The sequence below is a fragment of the Mobula hypostoma genome, chromosome 3 (assembly GCF_963921235.1).
Source record: "Mobula hypostoma chromosome 3, sMobHyp1.1, whole genome shotgun sequence".
NCBI classification, from domain to species: Eukaryota; Metazoa; Chordata; class Chondrichthyes; order Myliobatiformes; family Myliobatidae; genus Mobula; species Mobula hypostoma.
Window position 1 is genome coordinate 189,385,645 of NC_086099.1, and position 23,610 is coordinate 189,409,254.

At 42.4% G+C, this 23,610-nt stretch overlaps 1 protein-coding gene across 1 annotated transcript; it reads right to left on the minus strand.

The window, feature by feature from the left end:
* Window position 1: 1 nt before the first annotated feature.
* On the minus strand, window positions 2-22,577 carry LOC134343771 (patched domain-containing protein 3-like). The gene is made up of 4 exons (XM_063042510.1): window positions 21,861-22,577; window positions 5,921-6,042; window positions 5,685-5,830; window positions 2-1,560 (listed from the first exon to the last, which is right to left on the minus strand). Exons 1-4 carry the CDS (start codon window positions 22,575-22,577, stop codon window positions 2-4), a joined length of 2,544 nt encoding a protein of 847 aa, XP_062898580.1.
* Window positions 22,578-23,610: the final 1,033 nt, after the last annotated feature.

The following is a 23,610-nucleotide window of genomic DNA, read 5'->3' on the forward strand; positions in this document are numbered from 1 at the left end:
ACTAATTTGGATTTATAGTCTGTTTCTCTGCAGCTTTATGCCTGAAAAATGTCATAAAAACCGGCATTAAAACAATTCCATGAATTGCACCAAAAGTTATGACAAGGAACATGATCTTAAAAAACGTTCTAAATATGTAACTTGCTGCAGCAGACAATGAAATAATACCCATTATAGTTGAAACAGCCCCTTGGATAATAGGATAGCCAAGTCTATATAATGAATCAACAGATCGCTCATTGGCAGTTTCTTTTTCACTTGAAACAAATGCATATGAAATATGAGCTGTAAAGTCCACTGAAAAGCCAATGCAAATGACTAAGTTAATCATAGATATAGAATCTAAGTTGACACCCCATAAAGTCATAAACCCAGCCACACCTACTAAAACTGATGAAATAGCAAATGTAACCCAGATAGAACAGATAGGATTAGGAATCAACAAAAGGGCAATCAGTAGCATAGCACCAGCAGCCACACCAATATTCTGTATTGTCGTGGATATTATAACAAGATATTGATCAAAATAGATGAATGTAGAATGAAAGACTTGTAAAGGAACACTACAGTCCTTTGCCAAATCCCTTAACTTAATTAGCATATTTTTCTCAGCAGTTGAATCATTGATGTAAACAGTTTGAATAAAAAAATGTGAAGCTTCAATATTTTTTTTATCAACAGAAATAGCAATATCTTGCTTATATATGTGGGCCAAGTTGAAAAAAGTATCCAGTGTTTCCATAAATTCATGTTTATTACTTATGGAAACATTCGGCAATTGTTTAGCAATTGCAAGGTACGTCCGGAGCCAGGACTCTGAGTGATCACTATCTACAAAGGAGAGATTTTCAAATGCATGCATACAGTTTTCAATTTCATTTTGTATGTTTGAGTCCCAGTAACTCACAGGTTGGGTGACAGTAACCATGACACGTGGTCCATACTTGGAAAAATACTTCCTTAAATCATCATAGAATTTAATCACATATGAATAATCACTGGCCAAGTTTTTGATATCGATCCCTTCTCTGAGATGAAAGCAACCATAAAAACTGGCAGCCAAATACCCTATATAAAGGACTACCACAACCCCTTTGGTCCAACGATTTGTAAGAAATGGACCATAACGATTATTCATAAAGAGAGAAACTGGATGTTCTATCTCTGTGCCTGTTTCTTCATTGTAAGCCCCACCAACACAGCACATTCTATAACATTTACCTTCACCTGGTAAATGCTCACGTTCAACCTTTCTAAGTGTTAGCCAATGCCGGTTCGCAGCTTCTCGTTTCCCATTCAATACGAGAACTGCTCCAAAAAATGAAATGTTATAAATAAAGCTGAGCAAAACTGTTGTACCAGTGTAAACACAGAATGATTGCACAGATGGAAAAGGGGTCATCATGCCAATATAAAAAGCCAAAATGTCAGTCAAAGTAGTGATTGTAATGGAGGTGGCTGCATCAGAATAGGCTCCACTCGTACGTTCTTCAACACTGTCGTTGACATTAGTTTTCTCCCAGCTTGCAAGCATAATGAACATATTGTCTACACCAATACCTGCAGATTAAAATCATGAATAGTGCTAAATCAGCTTTTAGGTTGAAGCTTAAATTTAATTGCAATCTTTACGTTATTTATAAACTAAACATAATGATCACAAATGTTCTTCAGTCTTTTGATATTATTGTCTACAAGTTTCCATATTTCCTATATTTGATTCTCATCTACCTTTTTTTATTAGTCTCTCCATCTGTATTGTATTCCTTTGATTCTTTCTTTTTCACTCCTTTTATATCCCTCCTTTCCTCTCCCAGTATTTTCAAATATACTGTGCAAAGTTAACTTCTTTCAGACAAGGTTTTAAATTGAGCTATTGATAGCCCTCTCAGACTTGAAGAGATGCAAAAAAGTTATCTCTAATGTCCTGACCAACAATCATTCCTCACTCAACAGAGTTAAAGAAACAAAAATTACAGTGAATAGCAACATTTTAAGATATTTCTTACATGATCTTGTATTTCCATACTTCCTACAAAAGTGAATACATTTCAAGTATTTACTGATTATAATGGACTTTGAAAACAAATTTTAAAAACCTTCTTAATAAGACTGCTATTGCTCTCAATTTGATAAATTCAATAATACTTCAATAATAAGTCTGGTGGAGATAGACAAGCAAATTTATGAAACTTGCAAAGGCACTAATTAAGATCTCAATTACCTCAAAATTCACTAGGGTAAAGTTAGTTTAATAGATCTGGAGAATTCCTTAAAGGAATTCAGGAGAATTTTCCTAGTCCATATGTAGCAAATTTCACATGATGAAGAATTTAGGAGTTAGGGAATGAAGCTGGAAGGAGTACAGTGCGACAGTGTTATTTTTGTATTGCAGACTAACTTAGTTAAATTTAGCATGGTTAAGAAAAGAACAAAGAAAAGGTTCTAAATTAGGGCAATGCCTGTTTTACTGGTCTGAAGTGTTTTATAAAAAAGTGGACTGGAGATTACTCCAAAGCTGTTGCACCTCAGGGTATTTGATGAAAAAATTCAGGGCAAGCTTCCATAAAAGTGAGGACTGCCAAATTAGAAATCCCTGGATAAAAAGAGGGCTGGATAGGATAAAAAAAAAGGACAGTGTATACTCAGATTCCTCTCCATTTACTTACTTACCACAAATACTAAATTTACTACTCCATAGTTCCCATGTTTTTCTTTGCCACCTTCTAAAATCAAGCCACGATATTTTCTACCTTCCAATCTATCGGCACCTCACCTGTACCTAATGATGATGTAAATATCTCAGCTAGGACTCACGCAATTTCTTCTCTAGTCTTCCACAGTGTTCTTGGATATACCTGATCAGGCTCTGAAAATTTGTCCACCTTCATACCTTTTAAAACATCCAGCACCTCCTCTACTGTAATGCAGACCATCCCCTGTACCTTCCCATCTACTTCTCCTGCTTCCAAAATTTTAATGTCTTTCTGCAGAGGAGAAATACTTATTAAGGATCTTGTCCATCTCATGTGGCTCCATATAAAGATGTTCCCAATGGTTTTTGAGGGCCCCTATTCTCTCTTTAGTTAATCTTTTCCCCTTGATATACATAAAATATTTTTGTAGTTTTCTTCATCTTCTCTGCCAGAGCTATCTCATGCCCCTTTTTGCCCATCTGATTTCCTTCATGAGTGCAACCCCTATACTTCTCCAGGAATTTGCTTGTTCGCAGCTGTCTGTACCTGACCAATGCCTCCTTCTTTTCCTTGACCAGGACCTCCATATTCCTCACCGTCCAGCGTTTCCTACTCCTAAAAACCTTGTCCTTTATTCCAATAGGAACAGCCAGATCTTGAGCTCTTCCTATCTTAACTTTGAAAGCCTCCCACTTCTCTGTGATTCTTTTACCTGTAAGCAACCCACATCTATCTACCTTTGCAAACTCCTGTCCCATACTGTCAAAATTCACCTTGCGCTAATTTAGTACTTGAACCTGTGGACGAGCTTTGTCCTTTTCCTTAGCTAGTTTAAAAATAATAGAACTACGGTCACTGTTTCCACTGTCACCTCAGTCACCTGCTCAACCTTATTATCCAAAAGTGGGTTCTAGTTTTGCCCTCTCTCTATTAAGGCCCTCTATTGTAGCCAAGAAAACTACAGTGAAATTACTTAACAAATTCCACCTCATCTAAACCCTTAACAGTTTGACAGTCCCAATCAATGTTGGGACAGCTAAAATCCCCTACCATGACAACCCTCAACTGATTCCATGCAACAGGATCCATTGTATCAGAGGAATCACAGGACAGTTGACTCACATTTCCAGCAATTCTGACAACTGGTGTTGTCAGCAACTGATTTCCTTCAGGTAAGCATTTCTTTTCTCAAAGACAAGCTGGTTGTGTCATGGTCTGGTCCGTGAATTCCGCATTCTGGTTCACGGTCCGGTCCACCGATCCTTGTTCTGGGTTTTCCTGTTTTCTCCCTTGTTCTGTTGGGTGCCTGATTCTCATTTCGGTCTGGCACATAATACCTCTGCAAACCAATTATTGTTGGCTGGACTGTTCCCTTCCCTTCCTTCTGAAACCTTCGCCTGAAACCTCGTCAAGTTCAACTGCCGGAGTGAGACCGGAGCCTTGCCACGCCAAGAGAAGGAAGTATCTATCGTTGGGTTTGGAACTGTCTCTTTGTGTCCCCGTGTTTAGCGTCCATGTTCTGTGTACGAGTCCCGGCCCTACGTCCTGTGCTGGAGATTTCTCGTCCTGTGCTGGAGGTTCCACGTCCTGTGCTGGAGATTCCACGTCCGAATCCACAGCAGTCATCCTGGCCCTGCGTCCTAGAAAGTGTCCCGGCCCTGCGTCCTAGGAAGGGTCCCAGCCTTGCACTCCAAGGAGGAGTCCCAGCTCCGTACCCAAGAGCCTAACCAAGCCAAGACCAAGAGCCGAGCCAAACTTAGTTTAAGAGCCACATCCTGTGCTGGAGATTCCTCGCCCAGCCCAGTGCTGGAGTTCCCTCGTCCTGTGCTGGAGTTCTCTCGTCCTATCCAAGCCACGTTCTGGACCTCGTCCTGTCCAAGTCAAGGCTCTGTGTTCTCGTCCTGTCCATGTGCCTTGTCCTGTGTGGGAGTTCCACGTCCAGTCCTGTAGCCACGTCTTGTCCTCGTCTAGATCCAGGGTCCGAGCCCAAGTCAAAACCTGAAGGTTCTGGGTCCCTGTTCAGTCCCTAGCTCGGAGTCCTAGCCCAGGCTCTTAGTTCCAAGTTCCTTGTCCTGGTCCCGCTTTCCTAGTCTTAGCCCTAGCCCAGGCCCGGTGTCCTTGTCTCGTCCAGGGCCTGTGTCCATGTCCAGTGTTGTTTCTTCCTGACTCCGCTTGCTTTCTTGATAAACCTTGTCCTGTTCCTAGTACTTCAGTGTCTGTGTCTTGCATTTAGGTTCGCTCCCAACACCCCCTTTTGACAGGTTGTTAGGTTAGCTGACAATTGTAAAGTAGTCTAAGTGTTAGTGCATAGTTGAATTGAAAGAATGGGATGGGGGAGGAGTCTTAAATAAGCAAGTGTGAGGGATTAGGTTACAGCAGGAATTCCTACCCTTTTTTATACTATGGATCCTACCATTAACCGAGGGTCCCATGGACTCCAGATTGGGAACCCCTGGGATATGGGAAATAAAAAAGAGGAATGCGAATAACTGGATTGCCTTGGGACCTCGCATGAAATTGATGGGGTGAATGTGCACCTTCTATGTCACATGGAAACATGAACAGGCAAAGTGACATAGATTTAAAGTAATTGATAGAAGGATTAAAGATGAGAGAAATACTTTCATTCAGAAGATAGCAGGGCTTAGAACCCACCACCTGTAAGGTTAAAGTAAGAAACCCCAACATACTTACATATACCTGTATGCTTACTTGAAGAGCAGTGGCTCACAAGATTAGACGTCAAATGCTATATAAGGTGAGTAAGGCTTTATTTTATATATATAATTGCCTCCTCTTGTATCATAAATTTTCAATGATAATGATTGTTATATTAAAGCTGGACATTCTTATCACAAAAATCAATCATTGTGAAGTTATATTTTTATATGAATGTTATCCTTGGGCCTTCTTATTTACATATTTCAAATGCTTTATATTAGCTATTTCTATCTAATTTTGAAAATGATAATAATAAAAAGACCTGACCTAGAATCAGAAAAGGTGCATTGGCAGTATTGATGGCAAATGACACCTTACAATATACCAGTAGTCCAAAGCCTGTTAGTACAGCTAATCCAGTTGATAAGACTCCCAGAGAAGCAACCCAGACCTTATTCCTCACACAGTCAAGTCTGAAAATAAAGGAAATAACTTCTGTAACTTATATATCTTGTACTACTTACAATAATTTAATACATCGAAGTCACAAAAAAAACTTTTACCTCATACAGGATACAATAGAAAAAGTTATTGTAAGGAAGTAAGTAACTGAAAAAAGTGGAATTATTATTTTGGAATTTCCTTCAAATTCATCTTGTCTTGACCTGGAACTGAAATGTGAAATCTGTAATTCAAGAAAATTAAATAGTGTAAACACAATAATCAGCAATTGCAAAGAGATACAAGATATTTCTCCAGCACACTAACACTTAAGATCTGACTTTTTACAGAATACTTCATTATAGTAAAAATAAAATACTAAAAGCTTAAAATTAGTTATGTAGCATTGTGGTAGAAACATAGAAACATAGAAAATAGGTGCAGGAGTAGGCCATTCGGCCCTTTGAGCCTGCACCGCCATTCAGTATGATCATGGCTGATCATCCAACTCAGAACCCTGCATCAGCCTTCCCTCCATACCCCCTGATCCCCTTAGCCACAAGGGCCACATCTAACTCCCTCTTAAATATAGCCAATGAACTGGCCTCAACTGTTTCTTGTGGCAGAGAATTCCACAGATTCACCACTCTCTGTGTGAAGAAGTTTTTCCTAACCTCGGTCCTAAAAGGCTTCCCCTTTATCCTTAATCTGTGACCCCTCGTTCTGGACTTCCCCAACATCGGGAACAATCTTCCTGCATCTAGCCTGTCCAATCCCTTTAGGATTTTATACGTTTCAATCAGATCCCCCCTCAATCTTCTAAATTCCAACGAGTATAAGCCTAGTTCATCCAGTCTTTCATGATATGAAAGTCCTGTCATCCCAGGAATCAATCTGGTGAACCTTTTTTGTACTCCCTCTATGGCAAGGATGTCTTTCCTCAGATTAGGGGACCAAAACTGCACACAATACTCCAGGTGTGGTCTCACCAAGGCCTTGTACAACTACAGTAGTACCTCCCTGTTCCTGTACTCGAATCCTCTTGCTATGAATGCCACCATACCATTCGCCTTTTTCACCGCCTGCTGTACCTGCATGCCCACTTTCAATGACTGGTGTATGATGACACCTAGGTCTCGTTGCACCTCCCCTTTTCCTAATCGGCCACCATTCAGATAATAATCTGTTTTCCTGTTTTTGCCACCAAAGTGGATAACTTCACATTTATCCACATTAAATTGCATCTGCCATGAATTTGCCCACTCACCCAACCTATCCAAGTCACTCTGCATCCTCTTAGCATCCTCCTCACTGCTAACACTGCCACCCAGCTTCGTGTCATCCGCAAACTTGGAGATGCTGCATTTAATTCCCTCATCCAAGTCATTAATATATGTATCCATGTTTTTGTGAGCAATCCCAACAAGCTAAACTACAACTCATGTGCCTTTGTTGACTAAGACCCATGGTCTGAAATTTAGATTTTCTAACTCATTTAAGTTGAAAGGGGGTGTGGTATACATTTATATAAATAAAGATTTTTTTCAGTATAAACAAAGGTACAACAACAAGGTTTGGGATAAAAATAAATGCTGGAAAATCACAGCCGGTCAGGCAGCATCTGTGGAAAGAGACGAAGATGATGTTTTCAAAGTTTCAAAGTGCATGCATTATCAAAGAATGTATAAATTATACAACGTTGAGATTTGTTTGCTTACAGGCAGTTGCAAAGCAAGGAACCCGAAAGAATCCAACTTTAAAAAAGACCAACCCATCCCCCCCAGTGCCCCCAGAGAAAGAGAAAAAAAAACACACAAAACAAATCATACAGACAACAGGAGTGAGCAACAACAACAGCATTCCAAACCATATTGAGTCCTTAGATACAAATCTCCGGAGCAGCCAGCATCAGTATTCAGTTCATCATATTAGTGGGGCAAATTGCTGCAAAGTTCGAAGACACAAAGCACAGCAGCCGGGGGCAGTCTCAAGCCTTAGCATCACGGAGAGAAGCTCCCAGTCTATCTGGGCCAGCATTCAAGTTGTCCAAACTTCGCACTAAGATCCTTTCTTCTAGAATTCTTTTGCTTTTGAACTACCCATAAGCTGTTGCACGTCTTCAGTAGCTTCATCGTAAACTAGAAGACTCTAGTAGTTTAGATCAAAGATCCTTTCTTCTTGATTTTCAAAATATATATCTTGGAAACTCTGCCCTGGAAAAACCATTGAAATCCTAATCTATCCACAGTCTTCTCCTCCACTATAGCTGCTACTGACCAAAATTTTAGGCATATCACCTAACGTTTCTATTTTTGTTTCAGCAGCCACTTTCAATTATGCCTTTGAAGCAATTTGACAGAAATATTATCCAAATGAAAATGTATAATTAGTCAAAGTTCAAAAATTCAAAGTTGGAAGTAAATTTATTATCCAAATACATATATGTCACCATATATGTCACTCTGGGATTCATTTTATTGCAGGCATACTCAATAAATCCATAATAGAGTAATAACCATAATAGAATCAATGAAAGACAGCTTGGGCATTCAACCAGTGTGCAAAATACAATAAACTGTGCAAATACAAAAATAAATAATAATAATAAATAAATAAGCAATAAATATCGAGAATATGAGATGAAGAGTACTCAAAAATAAGTCCATAGGTTGTAGAAACATTTCAATGATGGTGCACAATAGTTGGAATAATATTTCATTTCTAAACATTCCAAGTTTTAGTGCACTCCTTCATCAAAAATCTATCCTCTCAGCCAAATCAGTTGTGATTACAGGCTTCCCCCGTCATCCGAAGGTAGAGCGTTCCTATGAAACAGTTCGTAAGCCGAAATGTCGTAAAGCGAAGAAGCAATTACCATTTATTTATATGGGAAAATTTTGTGAGCATTCGCAGACCCAAAAATAATCTACCAAATCATGCCAAATAACACATAAAACCTAAAATAACAGTAACATATAGTAAAAGCAGGAATAATATGATAAATACACAGCCTTTATAAAGTAGAAATACTTCTCTACAACGATTGCCTGCACAGATCTCCGTAGCGAAAATCCCACGCAAGTGCTCTCGGCAGAAAATCTCACGCAAGCGCTGTTGGCATAAATGCGCTCTCCAGTAACCTTTAAGCTATGAAGCTGCCAAATCTATCAAATAACACGTAAAAATACACAGCCTATATAAAGTAGAAATAATGTATGTACAGTGTAGTATCACTTACGGGAATTAGGAAGACATCGAGCACACTGATGATGGTGTGTTAGACTGAGTCGTCGCAGGTTGGGGTGGTGCAGTGGCCCCCACCCTCCAGGCTGCCGACTGATACATTGCCGCGAAGCACGCAAGGGTAGCCGGGAGGCACGCAGCACATTGTTAAGAAAAAAGTCGAAATAAACATGCTAGTTAATTAGGTGTTGCCTGGCACGTAAATGTCGGCGCAGATCAGAGGTGATTGCTGATTGTATCGGCACTGATCTGGGCCGACAATTACGTGCTAGGCGGCACCTAATTTATTTGCATGTTTATTTCGGCTTTTTCTTAAAGATGTGGTGTGTGCCTCCCGGCTACCGCTGCATTCTCCGCGAATCAGTACAGTATCTGTCTGGGGCCCGGGTGTTGGGGTGGTGGGACACGGGGGTGTCATCTCATCGTCGATCGGGGCAGGCAGCTCATCTTCTCCTATGACTGCCCGCCTTGATGTTGAAGATCGAGGTTCGTCGTTTGCTGTGGCTGATGTGGAAGGCTTGCTTGACTGCTGAGCCTCGAGCATTTTTCTATCACACAGTTCTTTGTAAAGACTCAAAACATCCTGCAAATATCCCCTAAACCTACGTACCCTTTCAAAATTAAAGTCGTACTTTATCATTGCAGCAAAAATCTCACGCAGTTGCTTCACGTTCAGTTCCTGGACAACTTCACTTTTGCTACTGCATTCGGTTTCGATTGTTATCCTTTCCTCTTCCAATTGCATCAGCTCTTCATCTATCAGTTCTTGGTCATGGGATGCCAAAACCTCTTCAACATCATCTTCGTCAACTTCCACAAGCCAAACTCACTTTGTCCTTGCTTCGTTCGCCACGATCAAAACGCTTAATTATGTCTAGTTTTACGCTAAGTGTAACACCTTTACGAGCTCTTTCAGGCTGTTCCGACACCTTAGAACTCATCTTGCTAACGGCTGCTCAATGCAACGTGTTTAAGCAATGCCGGCAAGAATCCGGGGGAGAGCAGCTGCTCGGGGTGCGTGCTGCCTTTCTTTGTAACAGTGAGAACACCTTCTGAAAGCGAAAACAGGGTACTAATGTAGGCCTTTCGTTAACAGTGAGGTTTCGTAAAGCGAACGTTCGAAAAGCGGGGGACACCTGTATAGGTAAATAGAATATTTCAACACAGATTCTTGTGGAATGTCAATAAGCTAGAGGGTCTTCAGAAAAGATTTACAAAAATATTGCTGTTACAAGAGGGCTTGAGTTATAAGGGAGTCTGATTAGGCTAGAATTGTTTTCCCTGGAGCGAAAGAGGCTGAGCAATGCCCTTATAGATATTTATAAAATCATGAGGGCCAGAAATAAGGAGGTTGGCCACAGTCTTTTTCCCAAAGTAGAGAAGTATAAAACTAGATAGCATAGGGTTAAGGTGCTGTTGTGTGAACGTTACCGGAGAGAAGTACTGGTAGATATGAAGCAGCTCTTTATTTGACAGAATATCACAAATAAGCTGACGGCCTTTGGAAGGAAGGGAGAGATAGGAATAGGGATATAGATAGGGATAGCAACAGAGCCAGAGATAGAGATACCACAAACATCACTGTAACAAAGGTGCGAGTGGAAAGATATCATGGTGATCTGAGCAGCAAGTTTTTTTACACAGAGAGTGTTGCTCAGTCACTTGTCTCAACCCCAGTGCTTAAAATTTTAAAGGATTTTATCAATCTGGAAATTCATCCAACTGCTACTGTCCACTACATTGGTCATCTCTCCAAAAAAAAAACATTAATCACCCTCACAAACAAAAGAAAATCTGCAGATGCTGGAAATCCACCCCACACACAAAATGCTGCAGGAACTCCGCAGGCCGGCAGCATCTATCCTCATAAATCCTCATCTATTTTTCTCCAGTCCTGCTGAAGGGTCTCAGCCCGAAACATCGATTGTACTCTTTTCCATAGATGCTGCCTAGCCTGCTGAGTTCCTTCAGCATTTTGTGTGTGTTCCATTAATCACCCTCAGGTGTGACCCCCCTTTAAAAACCCTGCTGGCCCTCTCTCAACTCTTTATTCCCATTATTTCCTTCATTACTTTAAAGCACATTTAATGCTTTCCCACAGATACAATATTATTAGCCAATCTATTCTATGTTGGAATTTGAAACAGAAAATGCTGGAAATACTCATCAGATTCTGTAGCATCTGTGAAAACTCTCAGGTCATCAACCTGAAATGTTTCATGAGATGAATTTTATGTACAGGTAAGTAAATGCAGTGGAATCAAAAGAGACTGCAGATGCTGAAATACGCAGGAACAGACAATCTGCTGCATTTGTGTGGAGAAAGAAATCCTGTCACAATCTTAATTCCAACAATATCTTTTACTCCCCCAATGCTCCTCATGTTGCTGAGACCTATAGTTTGTTGCTATAGTAAATGCGGTGCACTTTCCAAATCTCTTCTTCCGTTGTCCATCGAAATCCAATGACGACATTCACTTCTTTAACGGTGAGATATTTGATGACTATACAGTCCTATCCTATCCTATCCTGGACTCACAAGCTCTATTGCAGGTGGGACATGTATATGTAGTAGTGGTGGCAACCATGGCTGCATTTCTCCTGGCTCTATTCTGCTGTCTTCTGGTTGTTCTTTCCATCTCCAGAATATGACCCCCATCCCTACACAGCTGTCGCCAAGTGGTACGGTCAGCAGCAACCTCCTCCAGGTCCTCGGGTCTGACCTTGCACTTCCTTAAAGCATTCTTCATCTGATCCTTATAGCGCTTCTTCGGCCCTCCAGCTGAGTGTTGACCATGATGTAACTGGCCGTATAACACTCTGCAGGGTAGCCGACATGGAGGCATCCTTATCACGTGCCCCAGCCACTACAGCTGACGCTGGGTGATCATGGCCTCAATACTTCTGCAGTTGGTCTTTACAAGTATTTCAGTGTGAGGCACCCACTCATGCCAGGTAATTCCCAGCATGCGTTGGAGGCAGCTTATGTGGAAGCGCTCCAAGGACTTGATGTGATGGCTGTAGGTTACCCAAGCTTCACAGCTATAAAGGATGGTAGTGACATAGACCGCTTGGTATATGGCGACCTTTGCGGAGGGACGAAGGCTCCTGTTCTGAAAGACTCCACGCCGAAGTCTCCCAAAGGCAGCTGATGCTTATTTATTGCGGCTCTAGATATCGTTGTCAATGCTGCTATCCTCAGACAGAATGCTCCCCAGATATTTGAAAGATGGCACTACCAACAGCTTTTCATCACCAACTGTGGGTGGGACACTGGTACTCCATTGGCAAACTACTTCTGTCTTGGTGGTATTGACAGTCAGCCCCATACTGCTGTATGCTTTCACCACCACAGCAAGGACAGTCTGAAGATCAGCTCCAGGATCCACTCTCTACGGAGTTTGGTGGTTGCGTGGAGCCTCCTGATGTCAAAGAGGTTGCCATCTAATCTTACGTCCACTGCCACACACACTGCTGCAGTCTTCAATCTTGTTGTGGAGAAGCTTGGTAACACACAAGAGGAAGATGTTAAAGAGCACTGGCGCTAGTACACACCCCTGCCTCACCCCTGTGCGTACAAGGAAGGGCTCAGACTTCGGACTCTTGTCCTTCTATGGTCACCTGAGCAGTCTCCCATCGTGGAACTGGCGGAGGATGTTAACAAATTTATTGGGACAGTCAAATCTAAGGAGGACATCCCACAAGAGCTCTCTTTGCACAGTGTTGGATGCTTTGGAGAGGTTGACAAAGGCTATAAACAGGTCCTGATGTTGTTCCTGGCATTTTTCCTGAAGCTGCCGGGCTGTAAAGATCATGTCGATCGTGCTCCTGTTCTTCCTAAATCCACACTGCGATTCAGGCAGCATTGACTCGGTGATGTTACTTATGAGTCTCTAAAGCATCACCTTAGCCAGGACCTTTCCAGCAACAGAAAGGAGTGATATGCCCCTACTATTGCCACAGATGGCCTTGTCACTCTTGTTCCTATAAATGACAATGATGTTTGCATTTCTCCATTGCTGTGGGATGTTCTTATCAGTCCAGGCCTTGGTGATGTACTGGTAGAGGGTGCACATACACATGTACCCTCCATTCTTTAGTAACTCAGCAGGGATATTGTCAGTGCCAGGGGACTTGCTGTTCTTAAGGGAATGGACAGCTGATAGAACCTCCTGGAAGGTTGGTGGTAGACTGAGGTCGTGGATAGGAGGAAGTTCGGGCAGTTCGTCCAGGATGGTGGGGTCGGTGTCAGGGTGCTGATTAAGCAGGGTGTTAAAATGCTCAGCCCACCTCAGCAGAATGGTATTCTGATTCTTTGGAAGTGTTAAACCATCTGCTGTTTTCAGGGGAGTAACACATCGACTTATTGGGCTGTAGATGGTTTTGACAGCATTGTAAAAATTATGCATGTCATTATTATCGGCAAAGGACTGGACTTCATGTGCCTTTTCAGTCCACCACTCATTTTGTATGGCCCATATTGCCTTTTGCGTTTCCCTCCGAGCTGCCTGCCAATGCTGTCTGATGCTGGTGGATGATATTGGAAAATGTAAACGCATACATTGTATTTTCTATGTATTACAGTATTTACTCAACAGTATTTCAGTATTTACTCAAATACACACATTGTATTTTCTTATATTTACTATGTAACCACTGCTAGCTGAATAGAAGGTATTCACTATGTAGCCATGACTTTTGACCTAATCACTATTAATTCATGAAGAGAACTAGAATGAAACCAAGTAGAAAGATAACGGTGGCGAGTAAGGTGATGAAATATGTGGCAGTATGTCAACACAAGACTAATTAAGAAATAACTGTGGTTAGGGATAAGAGGACACCTGGTCTAAAATGTAAACTAGGACATAATTAAGTTGGGGAGTATAACAATAGTGGAAAGTCGAGAGCGGATATATTGATGATATGTAATCACAGGCCGACTGGATATGATAATGTAGCTGAGATAGGAAATTGCTAAAAAAAATGTTGTATACAAGCCTCGATGGGCAGTCAGCTACTAGCTTTCTGATTGTCTCAGCTTTGATTTGCAAATTAAAGTTTAAAATGTCTTGACAAGTTTTCTACGTCTCCTTGTCGTTTGTGAGAAACGAGAAACCACTACAATGACGAGTTGTCTAAAGTTGCCCGGTGTGCTTTGGGCATGTCCTTAAGCAAGTTGTGGATGGTGTCTGAGTTATTGTCAAACCAATCTTGGTGGTTCCTGCTCTTATGACCAATGGATTGGGCTGCTGCCTCATAGAGCGCAGAGCTGATGTAGGTCCACTGTTGTTCCATGGTATTTTCTGAGCTCAGACAAGGTTCCAACTCTCTTAGTTTCTCAGCTAGGATGCGTCGGAACTCACTTCTTGCTTCTATGTTTCTCAGGCGGTTGCAATTTAGCCGCTTTTTATTGGGTCTTTGCAGCCGCAAAGAGGAACGCACTTTCATATGGAGCTTGGCCACAATCATACGGTGGTCAGTCCAGCACTCTGCACCTCTCATGGCACGGGTGATAAGAACATCTTTGATGTCACTACTTCTCACAATGATGAAGTCGATCATGTGCCAATGCTTACAGCCAGGGTTCATCCACGAGGTCTTATATTTTGCCTTCTGTTGGAGGATGGTGTTGGTTATGGTAAGGTTATGCTCACAGCAAAGAGTAAGTAGCCTCATGGCATTTGCATTCACCTTGCCAATACCATGCCTACCTAGCACTCCTTATCCTGCTGTTCTGTCCCACCCTAGTATTGAAGTCCCCAAGCAAAAGGATCTTATCATTCTTAGGGATCCAGCAAAGGGCTTCATCCGATGTCTGATAAAAGCCTTCCTTGGCCTCATTCTTAGATGGCAAAGTTGGCGCATAGGCACTGAGAAGCGTGGCATAATATTTCTTTGCCGGGGGATACGTACTCTTTCACTATTGCCAACAAGTGTTTCTGTAAGACTTGGTAGAAAGGTGTCCTTTCCAAATGTGTTGTTGAAAACATGCTTAATATAGGTGATGGGGTCAATTAAATTGGCTTTTTTTCCTTAATATGTTTCTTGAGGGTTAATAGGGATAGTTATCCAGACAAGTAGAAAACATTTAATCAGCCCTAACTTGCATCCTGCAAATGCTGCAAAGACTTGGGGATGACAGGGCTTCTAACTCTTGGAGACACATGGCTCATCCAACTAAGTTTTTAGCCTCAGCTGTGCCGAACATGTCCTTACCTTAGAACTACCTAGGTTTACCCATAGCCCTCTATTTTTCTAACCTCCATGTACCTATCCAGGAGTCTCTTAAAATATCCTATCGTATCCGCCTCCACCACCACTGCTGGCAGCCCATTCCACGCACTCACCACTCCCTGCATAAAAAATTTACCCCTGACATCTCCTCTGTACCTACTTCCAAGCACCTTAAAACTATGCCCTCTCGTGCTAGCCACTTCAGCCCTGGGAAAAAGCCTCTGATTATCCACACAATCAATGCCTCTCATTATCTTGTACACCTCTATCAGGTCACCTCTCATGCTCCATCACTCCAAAGAGAAAAGGCCGAGTTCACTCAACCTATTCTAATAAGGCATGCTCCCCAATCCAGGCAACATTCTTGTAAATCTCCTCTGCACCCTTTCTATGGTTTCCACATCCTTCTTGTAGTGAGGCGACCAGAACTGAGCACAGTACTCCAAGTGGGGTCTGACCAGGGTCCTATATAGCTGTAACATTACATCTCAGCTCTTAAACTCAATCCCATGCTTGATGAAGGCCAATTCGCTGTATGGCTTCTTAACCAGAGTCAACCTGCACAGCAGCTTTGAGTGTTCTATGGACTCAGACCCCAAGATCCCTCTGATTCTCCACACTGCCAAGAGTCTTACCATTAATGCTATATTCTGCCATTATATTTGACCTACCAAAATGAACCACCTCACACTTATCTGGGTTGAACTCCATCTGCCACTTCTCAGCCCAGTTTTGCATCCTATCAATGTCCCACTGTAACCTCTGACAGCCTTCCACACTATCTACAACACCCCCAACCTTTGTGTCATCAGCAAATTTACTAACCCATCCCTCCACTTCCTCATCCAGGTCATTTATAAAAATCACGAAGAGTAGGGGTGCCAGAACGGATCCCTGAGGCACACCACTGGCCACCGACCTCCATGCAGAATATGACCCATCTACAACCACTCTTTGCCTTCTGTGGGCAAGCCAATTCTGGATCCACAAAGCAAGGTCCCCTTGGATCCCAAGCCTCCTTACTTTCTCAATAAGCCTTGCATGGGGTACCTTATCAAACGCCTTGCTGAAATCCATATACACTACATCTACTGCTCTAGCTTCATCAATGTGTTTAGTCACATCCTCAAAAAACTTCAATCAGGCTAGTAAGGCAACCCTCCAATCCACCGGAACCTCTCCCATCCCCATTGATGATGCAAAGATCATTGCCAGAGGCTCAGCAATCCTCCTCCTTGGCCTCCCACAGTAGCCTGGGGTATATCTCATTGAGTCCCGGTGACTTATCTAACTTGATGTTTTTTGAAAACTGCATCACATCCTCTTTCTTAATGTCTATATGCTCAAGCTCTTCAGTCCGCTGTAAGTCATCCCTACAATCACCAAGGTCCTTTTCCATAGTGAATACTGAAGCAAAGTACTCATTAAGAACCTCTGATACCTCCTCCAGTTCCACACACTTTTCCACTGTCACACTTGACTGGACCTATTCTCTCACGTCTTATCCTTTTGCTCTTCACATACTTGTAGAATGCCTTGGGGGTTTCCTTAATCCTACTCGCCATGGCCTTCTCATGGCCCTTTCTGGCTCCCCTAATTTCATTCTTAAGCTCATTCCTGCTAGCCTTATAATTTTCTAGATCTCTATCATTACCGAGTTTTTTGAACCTCTCATAAGCTTTTCTTTTCTTCTTGACTAGATTCTCAACAGCCTTTGTACACCATGGTTGCTGTGCCCCACCATCCTTTCCCTGTCTCATTGGAATGAACCTACTCAGATCACCACACAAATATCCCCTGAACATTTGCCACATTTCTGCAGTACATTTCCCTGAGAACATCTGTTCCCAATTTATGTTTCTAAGTTCCTGCCTGATAGCTTCATATTTCCTCTTACTCCGATTAAATGCTTTCCTAACTTGTCTGTTCCTATCCCCCTCTAATGCTATGGTAAAGGAGATAGAATTGTGATGACTATCTCCAAAATGCTCTCCCACTGAGAAACCTGACACCTGACCAGGTTCATTTGCCAATACGTAATAGATCAAGTACAGTCTCTCCTCTTGTAGGCTTATCTACATATTGTGTCAGGAAACCTTCCTGAACACACATAACAAACTCCATTCCATCTAAACCCCTTGCTCCAGGGAGATGCCAATCAATATTAGGGAAATTAAAATCTCCCACCTCAACAACCCTGTTATTATTGCATCTTTCCAGAACCTGTCTCCCTATCTGCTCCTCAATATCTCTGTTACTACTGGGTGATCTATAAAAAAAAAACAACCAGTAGAGTTATTGACCCTTTCCTGTCCCTAACTTCCATCCACAGAGACTCAGTAGACAATCCCCCCATGACTTCCTCCTTTTCTGCAGCCGTTACACTATCTGTGATCAGCAGTGCCACACTCCCTCCTCTTTTGCCTCCTTCCCTGTTCTTTCTGCAACATCTAAAGCCCAGCACTTGAAGTAGCCATTCCTGCCCCTGAGTCATCCAAATTTCTGTAATGGCCACAACACCATAGCTCCAAGTACCAATCCACGGTCTGAGCTCATCCGCTTTGTTTATGATACTCCTTTCATTAAAATAGACACATCTCAAACCATCAGTCTGAGTGTATCCCTTCTCTATCACCCACCTATCCTTCTTCTCACACTGTCTACAAGCTTTCTCAATTTGTGAGCCAACTGCCCCTTCCTCCATCTCTTCAGTTTGGTTCCCACCTGTCGGCAATTCTAGTTTAAACACTCCCCAATAGCCTTAGCAAATCTCCCTGCCAGGATATTGGTCCCCCTTGGATTCAAGTGCAACCCGTCCTTTTTGTATAGGTCACTCCTGCCCCAAAAGAGGTCCAAATGATCCAGAAATCTGAATCCCTGCCCCCTACTCCAATCCCTCAGCCACGCATTTATCCTCCACCTCATTCTATTCCTGTACTCACTGTCAGTAGTCTGTTTTCAGGACCTCCTCCCTTTTCCTACCTATGTCATTGGTAGGAATCTATTGTGTATTCTTCAAGACATGGGTAATGAACATCAACATTTTCGATAGCTAATATGGTTTTGTGCAGGGGAGATCACAGTGTATCAATATAATTGTGTTTTTGAGTTTATTAAGATTGATGACAGAAGGGCAGCAGGTGTTGAATTTACAGACTTCAGTAAAAATATTGACAAGGTACCTCATGGTAGGCTGATCCAAGAGATTAAAACACACAGATTCCACCATGACTTGGTAGATTGGATTTAAAATTACCTAGATAAGGAAAAAATTAAGCTGGAACAGTAATTTATTGTCTGCCTGGGTAGTGTACAGATGAATATTCAATTTTCCAATTTCAAGTAACCTGCATGCTGTGTTCCTTTTCTTTCCTTCTGATCCACCCAGGTTCTCTCACATAACCCCCTCCCCCATCTTTCCAAATCCCCCTGCCTCAGCACACCTGCTTCTCAATTCCTTTTCCCTCTCCCACTTGGTTTCATCTGCTCCTCAACCCCCTTATCTAGTTTCTCTTATCACATTCTTTACACATCAGATTTTTCAGCCTTTGTTTTAACAAAATAAATAATTCACCATTAAAATTTACTTATAAGAATATCCTGTTTCATGACTTCCCATTCTTTACGTACATTGGTAATACTTTCCATGCTGTTCTAAAACTGCTGCCATTTGTGTGGGACCCTGGCCTTTTATATTAAACACCACAGTAATTGAGGGGCTTCCCTAACCCGTGGTTCTTCCCAACCAGGCCTTTGCGGTAGCTGCACCAAACTTCAGAGCGTCCCTCAGTAAGTACTCCTGCAGCCTGGAATGTCCCAGTTGGCAACATTCGTCCACGGACGTCTCAATGTGCTGGTAGACCAGCAGGTTTTGGGCCAATCAAATTGCGCCTTTCACCAAGTTGATGATCTGCCAGTAGTCTCCATGTGCTTCCCTGGGAACAGCCCGTAGATCAGAGAGTCCTCTGTCACACAGATGCTCGGGACGAAGTGCGATACAAACACTTTCATCTTCCTCCACACTTTCTTCGCAAAGAGGTGAGTTACTGTCTCTTCTCCACACCATTCATCCTGCGGGCAGTGGGTTATGGGCACGCAGGAAAGATTTGACTGGGAGAGCGCCTCTCACCACCGGCCAGGCTCGGTCTTGGTACCTGTTGGTGAACCTGGTGATGAAGCATTCTAACAGATGGTCTGGGCAGTCTGCTTGGAGAACCACCCCACTGAGTCCATCATGTCTTTCTCCTGCAGTGTCTGCAAAATGTTCCCTGTTGACCACTACCTGATGCCCTTGTGGTCAAAGGTATTAGTCTGCAAAGGGCAGGTAGTGTGGCAACGTCCAGCTAACTGGGACATTGCAAGGCAATGGGGCCAGACCCATCCTTCGCAACACGAGAAGACATGTAGTGGTACTTTGTGCTCACGTATTTAGGTTCCACACAAAGCCTGATGCAGCCACACACAAAGATGGCCATCATGGTGAGGAAAAATTTGCCCCCATTGTCCAGGGACGTGTGCATTGTGACTCATCTGATCCACTCCATCTTGGATTCCCAGATGAAGCTGAAGACAGCTCGGATGATTCCCAAGCTGGAGGAGCAGGGGATGGGCCACACTTGCGCCAAATACAGCAGCCCTGAGAGCACTTCACACCTAATGATCAGCTTCTTCCCAGTTATCGATTGGGAGTGCCCTCCCTAAAGTCCCAATTTCTGTTTTACCTTCTCAGTCTGCTCCAGCCAATTCTTGTTGCACCTCTGAACCAGATCCCCAGCACCTTCATGTAATCAGTCCTGATGGTGAAGGGGGAACTGGATCGGTTGGGCCAGTTGCTGAACAGCATGGCCCAGCTCTTCATCTGCTTCACCCTTGCCCCTGATGTCAACTCAAATTAGTTGTAGATGTTGCTCAATCTGTGAACTGACATTAGATTAGAGCAGAAGACGGTGATATCATCCTTGTACAGGGAGGTTTTCATTCGGGTTCTCCACTGCCTGGCAGCATCATCCCTCTTATGTTTTCATCCTTCCTGATTGTTTTGGCAAAGGGTTCTAAGTAGCACATAAACAATTCAGGGGAAAGAGGGCAAACCTGACTGACTCCAGACTTGATGGAGAAGGCATCTGTTTCCCTCTGCTTTCAACTGAAAATTGATGGTGTGCTGAAAAACACAGACGGGTAAGAACTCAATTTATATTGCTGTAGCCTTTCTGGAGCTATTGGAAGTAAACCATTCAAGCGGAGTAAAATAATGCAACAATAGCAAATTCCTCACATCCTTAAACATCGTACAGGTTCTCGAACAGCCCCATTTGATTTGATATACTGATTCATATGAGATATCTACTGCAGATTTGCTATTTTGGTTAGCTCAAGGAGTTGTTCCCCCCGCCACCCCCACCAAATTGTCTTGCTTCAAAGCCCATAAGATATGAGCAGAATTAGACCATTTGGTCCTTCAAGCCCACGGCTTCATCATGCCTGATTTATTATCTCTCTCAACCCCATTCTCCAGCCTTCTCCGGTATCATTTGATGCTCTAATCAAAAACCTATCAACTTGGGCTTTAAATATACTCAATAACTTGTTCCCCACCACCGTCTGTGAATTCCACGGATTCACTACCCACTGGCTAAAGAAATTCCTCCTCATCTGTTCTAAATAGACGTTCCTCTATTTTGAGGCTGTGTCCTTTGGTCCCCGACTCACCCACATCCACTCTGTCTAGGCCTTTCAATGAGCCATAAGTTTCAATCAGATCCTCCCTCATTCTTCTCAACTCCAGCGAATACAGACCCACAACCGTTAAACACTCCTCACATCTTAACCCTTTCATTCCCAGAATCATTCTCCAATGCTAGCAACTACTAACAATACTCCAAGTGCAGTCTGACCAATCCCTTATAAAGCCTCTGCATTATACTTTTGCTTTTATACTCCAGTCCTCTCGAAATGAATGCTAATGGTGTATTGGCCTTCCCTCCCACTGACTCGTCCTGCAAATTAACCTTTAGGGAATCGGTCACAAGGACGTCCAAGTCCCTTTGCACTCTGATTTAAAAAACAATTCTCACCTTTTATAAAACAGTCTGTGTCTTTATTCGTTCTAGCAAAGGTCATGACGATACATTTCCCTAAACTACATTCCATCTGCCAGTTCTTTGCCCATTCTTCCAATCCAAGTCAGCTGTGGACTGACTCCCTGCTTTCTCAACACATCCTGCCCTTCCACCCACTATTTAAGCAAAGTTAGATTTAAATCTTAAATTTAAAATTGTTTCTTTTCATTCTGAAAGAGAGCCTCATTGTCAGCTTACTTGACAAAGCACATGAACTAGAACAGTTTTTCCAGAAATAAAATCTGTCTCATTTACGACTGTTTTAAAAAAAGATTTCCACTGATAGCATGGCAACTACAATAACTAAAGGAATGTAACCTGTCAAGTACCCACCAAGCATTTGTTCTGAATAGGATTTACAGTTTGATTAGCTTCGAACTGGATTACTCCCAAGTAAACTACAAAGATCATATTCCGTGAATTTCGCCAAAGCGGAATAAAATTTTACCATTTCAAACTGTACCTTAATCCATTTCAAATTTGACGTCTTCGAAATTTTGTCCAGAAACATCTGAATCCACATTTTGGTCGGCTTTTCAAATTTCACGTCGTCTTCTCTTAAGTAATAGCTAATCTTAACTGCTCGAGCTTTTTTAATTTTAATTCCATCTAACTCAACTCCACCCACATCAGCACCAATAAATGATCTATTATGGAGAGGATATTCAAACGTAATCTTCTCCACTAGATCAGCATTGTGATTTATAATTCTTAAGATTGGAGTTGCGTAACATGACCCAGCGAGTTTCGCACAAAGAGTCATAAAATCATATTCAGTATCTTCGTAAGTAACTTTCAAATTTTTGACTATTTTGTCAAATACTAAGATCTCTTCAAATGCCTTTTTCGTAAGGACGTTACTCTCTTCAGCAACAGCAATAAACGAAACAAAAGCTCCTTCTGTGAAAAGCCTCTGTAACGAGAATTCGGTAAAATTTACTGGAAAATGCTGCCGAATAAAAGCTCTTTCTAGTTTTGCATCACCACTTGTGGGAGTAAACTGTTCTTCAATATCATTTGCTTCGGCGCTCTTAAAATTCCTGAATCCTGACCCGAGTACTGCAGAAATCACAAGAGGAATTCCGAAAAACCACCACGAGTACCGAGCCACGCATTTTCCCAGTTTGGCAAAACCGAGGCGCAAAGGTTTCTCAATGCAATTTGTGTTACAATTATTCATACCCAAGTCCTCAGTTCAACTAATCCCCAACACGCTAACCCTTGTAATTTAGGAACACAGCAAAACTACAGTAACAGTTCGTTCGAAGTACCATCTGACCGCTGCCCTGAGCCAATCACGCGCATCTATCCACCCTGCAAACCACACCGTTTCCACAAAACAACCATCTGTTCGATGAAAAACCGCCAAGTCGGCCGGCAGAAGAGCCGTGAGGTGTTTGAAAATTAAATCTCGCACAAGCGCGTCCGTTGGCCTCGTGAGCCGGCCGTTCCCGCCGCCGGCTGCCCGCTCTCACCTTTCTGCTCGGTGCACGGCTGTGGGAAAGGGGTTCTGTTATTGCCACATCAGAATCGCGTTTATTTTCACTGACATATGTTGTCTCGTCGCAGCACTAGTACAAGATATAAAAATCACTAACAAAAAAAACCTAGATATATTAATACTACAAAAGGGGAATAGTGACGTAGTGTTTAAAGCATCATGGACCATTCACAAATCTGATGGCTGGCGGTAATGCACCATTAAGCTGGATGCCAACCACGGTAAAACAAGATACAGACAGACAGACAGACAAATCTGATGGTGGAGAGGAAGAAGCTGTTATCAAACACTGAGTGCCTCACAGGCTCCTGTACCTCGTCCCGATGATTGCAATGAAAAGAGGGCATCCTTGGATGGTGAGGGTTCTTAAAGCTGACCTCAATAGTAGAGACAGTTGTGCTCATGACAGCACTGGCTGAGTCTACAAGCCTCTGCAGCCTCCTGTGATCCAGCGCTTCTATTAGGGTCTTTATATCAGGTGATAATGTAGCCAGTCAGAAGGTTTTCACCACACATTTGTACATATTTACTAGAGTATTTATTGACATACCAAATCTTAAACTCCCAATAAAGTATAGCCACCCTATGTGCCTTCTTCATGATTGCATCAATGTGTTGAGGCCACGATAGATCCTCTGAGACATTGACCATAAGACATAGATACAGAATTAGGCCATTTGGCCCAATGAGTCTGTTCTGCCATTCCATCATG

Bases quoted from the DNA above. Each gene is read 5' to 3' on its own strand.
- LOC134343771 (XM_063042510.1), bottom strand. From the start codon at position 22,577: ATGAATAATTGTAACACAAATTGCATTGAGAAACCTTTGCGCCTCGGT. The intron at 6,043-21,860 runs GTACAGTTTGAA...CTTGAATTACAG, and splicing joins CAAATTTGAAATGGATTAAG to ATTTCACATTTCAGTTCCAG. The intron at 1,561-5,684 runs GTCAGGTCTTTT...TTTAATCTGCAG, and splicing joins TGCACCTTTTCTGATTCTAG to GTATTGGTGTAGACAATATG.